Source organism: Ruditapes philippinarum, unplaced genomic scaffold (assembly GCF_026571515.1).
Source record: "Ruditapes philippinarum isolate M1 unplaced genomic scaffold, ASM2657151v2 ctg1516_1_1_1_1, whole genome shotgun sequence".
Taxonomy (NCBI): domain Eukaryota; kingdom Metazoa; phylum Mollusca; class Bivalvia; order Venerida; family Veneridae; genus Ruditapes; species Ruditapes philippinarum.
The window spans coordinates 606,021-615,935 of record NW_026867184.1 but is presented as its reverse complement, the minus strand read 5'-3'; the positions used below and the strand labels follow the sequence as shown (position 1 = coordinate 615,935).

At 31.5% G+C, this 9,915-nt stretch overlaps 1 protein-coding gene across 1 annotated transcript in view; it reads right to left on the bottom strand.

Moving 5' to 3' along the window:
• Positions 1–387: 387 nt before the first annotated feature.
• Positions 388–9,915, bottom strand: part of LOC132735171 (BLOC-2 complex member HPS3-like) — a 28,542-nt gene continuing 19,014 nt past the window's right edge. The window contains exons 17-25 of the mRNA XM_060722091.1: positions 9,639–9,716; positions 9,166–9,264; positions 8,212–8,281; positions 6,827–6,861; positions 5,211–5,300; positions 4,530–4,739; positions 3,095–3,307; positions 2,328–2,424; positions 388–1,040 (exon numbers count right to left, since the gene is read on the bottom strand). Of these exons, the coding sequence (XP_060578074.1) occupies positions 853–1,040; positions 2,328–2,424; positions 3,095–3,307; positions 4,530–4,739; positions 5,211–5,300; positions 6,827–6,861; positions 8,212–8,281; positions 9,166–9,264; positions 9,639–9,716 (1,080 nt within the window). The 3' untranslated portion in view covers positions 388–852. The remainder of the gene's footprint in view (positions 1,041–2,327; positions 2,425–3,094; positions 3,308–4,529; positions 4,740–5,210; positions 5,301–6,826; positions 6,862–8,211; positions 8,282–9,165; positions 9,265–9,638; positions 9,717–9,915) is intronic.

Sequence of the window (9,915 nt, the reverse complement as noted above, 5' to 3'; positions counted from 1 at the left end):
TAAATATGAGCATTGTTACATAGTGGAATTTTTTTTAATGTTTTCTACATAAGGTTGGGGCCAATTATGAACCAATGAGTATCACTTACTTTTGTTGATAAAAACAAGGTTTGGCTACGTACTAAATATCTATCAGCTCTGGTCATTGTAATTTCAAGGGAGAGGATTTTAAAGTGTTTTAAATAGAAGTAAACCCAGAGTCATAATTTATATATCCTTTTGGTTTCAAACCCAATATTTTCATACTATTTCATGGGCGTGATATCTGTTTAGAAGTTTGCCTTACTGGTATTTTTATGTCATTTTGGATCATGTATTAAGGAACTTTAATAGTGTTTGTTTGCTTTTTCTCGGGATTTATGTTTACTACATCTCTTTGGTAATATCTGGCAGTCGATCCAGCTAACCAGCTTTACTGCATAATAATCCAATAATTACCAATCTCTCCGCAAATGACAAACTACTTATTCACAACATAGCGACAAATACCATTACACTAAATGCATGTGATTAATTGTCAACAGAGATATTTCGCCTGCCAAAAAATCTATTCATCAAAGACTCAATTACAAATGCCATGCTTTCTTATTGAGCTAAGCGAACGGATTAAGCAGCAGATATATTTTAAAAGGCATCATTATATAACATTGTTTCTTTTTTATTTTCAAATGTTCAGATTTTTTTCGGATTCAGAACTTTCTTCTTGAAAAATGAAATGCCTGCTTGACTGCAAATTAATTTACAATTTAAAATCAGGTACACCGGGTAACAAATTGTAAGAACTAATTCTGAAACCACTGATCAAAAGGTAAAAAAGGTTTTGGTTGTATTTTACCAAAGCACTTGGAATATCTACTGTGAACCTTCACTTTGTGTCATGTTTTCACCCAGACTGAGTATTGTGTCTCTGAGAATATTCAACTTGTGTGCATCCAGACAATGCTGTATATATGGTAAGAAGAAAAAGAAGCTTCCGTTTCCAGGAAGAACGCTGATAAACACTTCCGGTTTTAACTGCTGACTCATTTCGTGCAAAACCTCTGGAAATACAAAATGTAAAACTTACTAGCAAATTTGCATGTATAACTTACACTATGTTAATCTTAAATAAGTCCTGAGTCTATAGAACACATATGCCCCGATTTCATTTTGTTGTGGCATAATAACATGATTGTGCATATTTTATGGATGTTCAAAATAATTAATAATAATACTTTATAAAACGTACATATATGATGTTTGTATGCTTTTGCATATATTATATGTTTGTCTTTGCCATGTTTGTAAATATGGCTAAAGGCATTTCTCATGCAATAAATTTTTAATGCCAATAAATTTTGAAACCCGTTAATTGTCAAGTGTTATACTAATAAGTAATACATTTAAACATGTTATTATAGTACATTGTACAATAACTTAGTTTCTTTAGTGCTTGATTAGAAAAGTATTTCATGTGTCATTGTGACCTTGACCTAATGACCTTAAAAACAATAGGGATCCCCTACAGGCCATGGGCAATATCCTTGCAATTTTTCATAAACTTAGACACATTTTATCTCAAGTTATTGATTGGCAAAAAACTTAGTGTCATTGTGACCTTGATGTTTGACGCAATGATCTCAAAATGAATAGATCATTGGATAAAATCAATGTCTCTACTAGTTTAAATAACTTAACTTTATATTCCTTGATTAAGTAATTGACTTTACAAATAGTGCCCCAGTGACTTTGACCTTTGACTAAATGATCTCAACATCTACATGTCTTGACCTACCTCAACACCAAATCTTAAGACTTTAGGCCAAAACCTTCTCATGTTAAGTTCTGATTAGTGGTCAAGGTTACATCTACCTTGACCATTGATCTATTGCCAAAGTTCTTTATTATTTGTTTGGCAAGCATTTAGTGTTCAAAGGCACTGTGACCTTGACATTTGACTTATTGAATTAAAAATCAATAGGGTTCATCTTCTGACCATGGGCAATGTCCCTACCAAGTTACCATAACTTATTCATTCTCAAGTTAATTATTAGACAAGGAAGGTATGATAAACATATGGACATCCTTAGTTTATCACGAGTGGCTGCGTGGTTAATGCGTCAGACTAGTAATCTAAGGATTGCAGATCGCGTGGGTTCAAACCTTTGACAGGGGCAAGCCATTGTTTCCTTGAGCAAGAAACTTTACATTCATTGCTTAGTACAGGTTGGTTCCAGGAACTGATTCAAGAGTGTTTCAATAAGCTTTTAGCTTCCAACACAATCAAACTAAAATAAATATGTATAAACTAAGGAAATACAAAATTCTTATCAATGTTAAGTACAAACCTTTAACAATCTCCATAGAAACAGAACCCTCAGCATCTTCTTTCATGTCCTGTTTCTGCCCAATGTTAGATATCAGACTGTTTAATAAATATTCCCACTGAAATGTTAAATTTACAAATATAACAAAAAGAAAAGCTACCCTACGAAATACAGATTTGTAACTAGAATTACATGGACTAACTCTTCTTAAGTTTACAAAAGCGTTAATCTATCAAGAACATACTTGGGTTGTTTATTCTTTCTTCATTTTTGTACATCAATAAGACAATTTAAAACAAAATTTCCTCTATAAAAAACAATAAACAACAACAATTAGAGTGGTGTCGCTTTGCTAGCAGAAAAATGCGAAATAATGAAGCATGTACAAACAAAATCGCTAAAATTAGATTTGCTAAAATTAGATTACTGTTAAATTCGCAAAATTTGCCATACGCCAAAATGACCAATGTTTCTCTCATTAAACTGTTAACTACAAACGGCACCAGAATTTGTCCATTTTAGATATTATGCAGTGTAAGGGTTAGGCAAAATCAACAACCATAAATATATGTACTATAATCTATTTACTAAAGCTGAAAGTCACCTGCCGTTTGACTGGCACATTTATTTAATTGACATTTACTATTTTTTCTAAACTCAACAAGTTATCACTACTCAGTATAGTATATCAGCATAATGTGCCTTAAACTTACAGTCCATCAAAAGAAGAACAAATTTAAACGAAGACCAGTCCCCTTATAAAAAAGTGAAAATACTAAACTTCTTACCTGTTTTGAATTGTTTTTTATCACAGACGTGCCAAAGCTGGCAGATATATTTGAATGTTTATTCACAATTAGAGATACAGATTTCTCAAAATTTGTTCTAAGCTGGCATAGAATGGCCACCGAGTCATAGAAGAATGCCTTCTCTTCGTATTGAACACACTTCATCACTTTATCACAGATAGCTCTTGATACATCACTATAACACAGCAAAGCCTTTGGAAATAAAAAAAAGGTATATAAAGTTAACTATGTAATTTTTGAATTTTGATATTAAAGTCCTTGAATTTTGTTAAAGTACTATTCAAATTTAATACAAAGATTAAAAAGCATGTGGGGAATGGCCGAGTGGTTAACATGTCAGACTAGTAATCTAATGATCGCTAGACGCATGGATTTAAACCCTGTCAGGGGCAAGTCGTTGTTTCCTTGAGCAAGAAACTTTACACTCATTGCTCAATACTGGTTGGTTCCAGTTATGGATTAGAAAGCGTGGCTATAAGCTTATAGTTTCCTACACAATCAAACTGAAATAATTCTGTTTAAACCAAAGCAAACCTAATGCTCAGGCTGCAGGTTAAAGGTAAATATGGTAATACACCTTGGTCATGATAAACAATATGATATGGTAGTAAGGATAATTATTTTCTTTTTCAAACTTGTGTATTGGAATATTTTATAGCATGGCTTATAGAAATAAGAAATGCAGACAATTCAATTTGATACAGCTTAAAATGTTTAGCGTTGGGACAAAAAAGAAATGTGAACTACACTACCATTTTTCTTTGGCTTAAATATACATGTAATCATTTCATCCTAATTTATACTACCAAAGTATACATGGGTATCAGCTTTGACATCTTATACATGTATCATATGCAACTAAAAACGTGGTAAAAGTATGTCATTATTTTACATTTTTGGGGTTATCTTATTTTTAAGAAAAGGACTGACATTGTAAAGTTAATACATTTAAACAGGAATACCTCAGATGTGTCTTTGTGCATCATTTGAGACACAAGCATGCATCTGAGTAAAACCACCAACCTCCTGCATCTTAGTTGTATAGCTTCCTCACATAACAGAAGCCTAAGTCCGGTATGATTTGAATTGATAGTGGTTTAAGTACAAGTGATAATCAAAGTACTTGAAAGTACTGACAGAAGGCGATGTTCAAATAATGAAAAAATAATCATTTTAGTTCGCACTTAAGCAATCATTTTCATAGTTCTATAAAATGGCATTCAAGAAATTGATAACTTTAAACATGTACATATCATTGAAAGCTTTTTGATCATTTACATATTTAGCATTGAATTATTTTTTGACACATATGCATGGATATTGTAGTTGTCGGGCATATGTGATCAGAAATAACTGCACATTAAGGCAAAATCACCTTAGAAATAGTAGAAAAAGGCTTGAAAAAATGCTTTACCTGTAATTTCAATAAATCTTCATTGCACAGGAAACAACTACATGTCTCTTTAATCTTTTGACATTGTAACAATTTTGGCTGGACCCCGGCTCTTCTGTTACCTGCAGGCACGACATATTTACACGTGCTAGTTATTGACTTTGCTCCAACAAAGGGAGGTAAGTTGTCTAACCAACCATGGCGTCTGCCAAAATGTCCATTTCCATTCGGCTTTTGAAACAAATAAATATATGTATATAATAATTTGATATGTCAAAACGGTTAAACAAACAGATTAACAAATGTAAAAGTAAGACTGGAACTTGGGAAACAAAGAATGTAAAAAGCATAAATATACAAGTGAAACTCATAACATCAAGACATCAAAAATATATTTCCTTAATGCAAACATTTTGATTGTTAACCTTTAATTGATAAAAAAATTTAATTACCAAAGAGCATTGAAAATGGTATCAAAATAACCTTAACCTGCTGATATATCAATGGGTTTTTTCTACTCTGAATTTGAAATGGTCTTTTTGAAAATTCAGGGATTTCAACATCAATGTAACAAAAAATTGAGCAGCAAAAAGTATAGTTTAGAGCGTGGTCAGGCTACAGGGATGTGTAGGCTGTTCTGGCTCATGTTGGCTTTCAGTTCCAGCTGGTTTAGGGTTAAGAATAGTAAAATAAATATCTTACAAGTTTAAATTTCATGGAGGGGGTAAGTTGTCTGATGGATGGAGGCTCCCATTCCTTCAGTCTTTGTATATAAATGTCACACAGTATTGGCTGAAATAACAGATGATGATGTGATGAGAGATAATAATGAACGATCCCTGGACAGATTGTATATTGTGATCAGTATATATTATATGTAATATCCATAAAAAATATGTTTCAATTAGTTGAAGAATATATGAAGTGATATAAACATATTCTACTGCAGAGTAAGTGATACTTTTAACACATCTTACTTACTTGGCAGAAATAAAATATGATATTGTTGATGAGATAAAATAATGATCGATTGCTGAACAGAGATGGTATTGTGTGATAAGTACATATAAAATAAGCTTCAATTTTTAATTAATATATGTGATATAATATATATTTATAACAGAATAAAGTGAATTGGTCTATAATGGAAGGACTGTAATACAATAAATAAATAAGTTGATAGTATTTAGTATCAGACATAACAACAACTATGGAAGTATTATATATGGATATTATTTTTATCAAGTTTGAGATACATTATCCCATATTATATATATTTATATACTTGTAGCAGATAGGAAAATAATCAAGAAAAACACAATTATTATTCATCATATAAATGTTCATACTAAATTGCTCCGAAATTTATTAACATTTTTTACAAGTAATATTTTATAAGAATAGTCAAACGGTACATTAATACCATTGTTTTTATCAATACTTGAAATACTAATGGAAATTAGCCTGTTGTAAACCAATTCAGTTTCAGAAAATCTTACAAATAAAATGTAGCAATTTAAGAAAATGGAAGCATTTCTTTCACAGAAGTCGCCTGCATAACTCCATTGTAGCATGTAGTGCTGCATTTTGTTTCCAAAAATAATAAAATGAAATAAGCATACACTTAATAATAGGCCAAGGAAATATCTACCACTTCGTCTTTATTGCTGTTTGAAATTCTTACATGCTTATTCTTATTCTGTTGTAATAGTTTGTACACAAACATACTTATTAGTATGACACTTATTTTCTATACATGTATTCACTAGGGGATGTAAATATGATTTGATTATATAAAACATGTCATTTTATAAATATTTCCTCTCAATATTGTTATATCCTTCTAGTTCATTGATTCCAATACTTTTACTGTTTGATAACTGGGTGCTAAAGGGACATAAGTGATGCTTTATCTTCCATTGCTTCCTATAAATGAACTCAATAAAACAACTGTATATGTGCACATTTCCACATGTCGAAAAGTTGGCAAGTTTAAAATTCCAGACATTTCGCATGTTGAAATATAAGCAAATCATCAGTCTCAGAATAGCTTGAAAACTGAAAACAGGTTGGGTGTATTTACGCTAGAGGAAATTCTAGCAACTTTCCTCAATTCAATTTTCGCTTTGCTAACTTAACTACTTCTGCAGTAAGTCTGCAATTTTCAACTTTTTTTGTAATGATTGCAAATGAGGGGTTTCCCCTTTCATGAATTTTTCTGTTTAATAAAAATACATGTGCAGCAGGATGTCCAAAAATTTAATTGCAAGAAGTAGTCATATCTATCTATGTATTTCCTTTTTAATATATATACTTACAACAGCTTCATCAAAACTGAATTTTCTACACTCATCTGAAATAACAATATATATGGTTTAGTCAAACTTGTAACCATAAAGAATTTGAAGACAACATCTGGTTCCAAAAATTATGAACTAGAGATTCCCTACAAAAATAAAAGACCGGAAAATGTGCATATACAGTAAAACCCCACTACACCAAACATGGTCAGGACCAAACAAATATTTTCACATGTGCAATTTATCACAAGGTTTCATCTGTAATTACTGCTTAATAATGCCACTAGAATTTACATACATGTTGTATATTTGTTGTACACAAACACATTTGAAATACTATGAAATATTTGTCCGGTTTTGCAAGGTAACATTTCGTAAACAAATGACAAAGTATTTCAATTTCTGTCTGTTATCCATAATACCAAGTGAGGATTTTATAGAATGAAAATAAAAAGAAAATTCTTGACCCTAAAAAATGTCCAGTTTATTGTGTATTTCAGTTTAGTGGAGATTTTGGATTTTTTATTGTGGGGATTTTTCACTGTATCAACAAAATATGCACATAATTTAAGTGGCGGCATGGCTGAGTGGTTAATGCGTCAGACTAGTAATCTCATGATCGCTAGCTGCATGGGTTCAAACCCCGTCAGGGGCAAGTGTTTCCTTGAGCAAGAAACTTTAAACTCATTGCTCAGTACTGGTTGGTTCCAGGAACGGATTTGAAAGTGTGTCTATAAGCTTATAGCTTCCTACACAATCAAACTAAAATAATTTCTGTATAAACAAAAATATGCACTCACTAATAGTATATTTTCTTTGCTTTTCAATGCAAAAACTTTTTGGAATGGAACGAAATTTAAGTTAAACGTAATACAATATTGTATAATTTGGGCTACAACTTTGACCTTCTGCCTTCATAATCAAAACTACAATTTCAAATTTAGAACTATGCAGTAATATATAAAACTGCTCTCAAAATTAACATTAACTTTTATAAAAGTACAAATTTTTTATGCTTTTATCTAAATCATAAAGAAAGCAGTCAGAGTAGAGTTCTGATCTTCTTATGTTTTACAAATGAGCCGCGTCACGACAAAACCAACACAGTGCGTTTGCGACCAGCATGGATCCAGACCAACCTGCGCATCCGGGCAGTCTGATCAGGATCCATGCTGTTGGCTTACCAACCCTATTACAAGTAGAGAAACTGATAACGAACAGCATGGATCCTGATCAGACTGCCCGGATGCGCAGGCTGGTCTGGATCCATGCTGGTCGCAAACGCACTATGTTGGTTTTGTCGTGACGTGCCTCAAATTATGATCAAGTTATAGGTTAGAACATATAACATCTGTAGAGTCAGAGAAAAACTTATGTAACCACTGGGTAAAATATTGTCTTACCATTAACAAGTGCTTCTAGGTAATCTCTCACATGAGTATTTTTATGAATCTCAAGAATCCCAGACTTTCCCTGTAAAACAAATAAATATACATGTATTAGCCTGGCTCTGATACGATAAAACTCACCAATATATCAAGCTGTCTTGTTAATAGTATGAAAGAAGTTGTTTTTTGAATTTCTATAGTATATAAATATTCTACATAAAAAGTATTGCATGTCTTCTTTAAATTTAGAGAAGAAAGATCTGTCATTCGCCCGTACCATTCACATTGTTAAGGTCATATTGGACATTTCTAGCTCTAATTGGTCCAGGAAAATCTCACATGACCTTGCAAGACATTATCTCACACAGAAGGTGGCACCTGAGTAGAATCATCTTATTTCTGCCTGCAAGCTAGAAACCCTCTCCTTAAAAAAACTAATTGTTTATCTTTTTATAGAAATATTAACAAGTAAATCAAGAGAAGGAGAGAACAGATATCAAACATCAAGATATTTTGTAACTGGTTTATTCTAGGATCTACCGGTTTCGGTCTTTCAAGATCTTCATCAGGATATATTTCAAAGAAAAATGATTACTGAAGTACTAAAAATGTGGATACAGAATGTGACGTATGTTACTATAAATAGACTTATAAATGAGTTTTTCTGGGCTAAGTGCCAAGTTTTTCTGGGCAAAGTGGAAAGTTATTTTTCCATATAAAATGTTTCAAGTGTTGGATAACCACAGATCATATCTATGTCAATGACCATTTTACGGCATGGTTTAAGTGTTCATATTCACCTAATATGATTGTTTTGCATAAATGTAGTTAACTCTGAAGTCTTAAGTTAATTATAGTTGATTATAGTTACTGAGGAGAAATTAGTTGGTTTCAGTTTATAGAAATAAATAGGATTTTAATAATTGCTTTTAGCAAAATAGTCAAGAAATAAAAACAATGTCATATTACCTGAAGTAATCTGATTGCTAGATCCATGGACATGGTCCCTTTGTCATGTAACATAACTAGTATACTTATTAGAATCTTTGGGGAATTACATCTCAGTAGCTGAAAAAAAAAAATTGAAATTGGACAGATTTTGAAAAGTCAAAAACAACAACAACATGCATTTCTATGTCCAATTTATTTATTTATTGTTAATTTATCATTATAATTATAATAATAAAAAAAAGATGTAATATAAATTAATCTGTAATAATAATCTGTAAAGACTATATTCATAAACTGAGTTGCTGACTGTATAACTTAGTTTTAATCAAAACAATCATGACAATTGAGTTCAATATTGGTTTACAGCAATAAAAATATTAACAATTATTATTTGTTGGAACTAATTATAATATCGGGATGGACATGCTTGATTTATGATTACAATATTGAGAGTTTGATTTCAGTAAAGGAATATGTTCAGAAATATTTACCTGTGAAAGGGGAGAAAATTCTGTCATGGATATGTGAAGAATCTGAGGATATTCCAGGCATGTCTCTATAAGATCATTCTGGAAACAAATAAAGCAATAAAAAAATAAATAAAAATGTCTAAGAAAAAAACACACAAAAACCCCCCGAAATTGTTGACAATTATTATCTTTGTCACAAAACTTTATTTTCAATCTTGAAGTTTTCTTATCTCCTGTCCTATTTCATTTATCATAGAGAGGCATAACACATGTATGTTCCATATTTCAAGTGCATGTT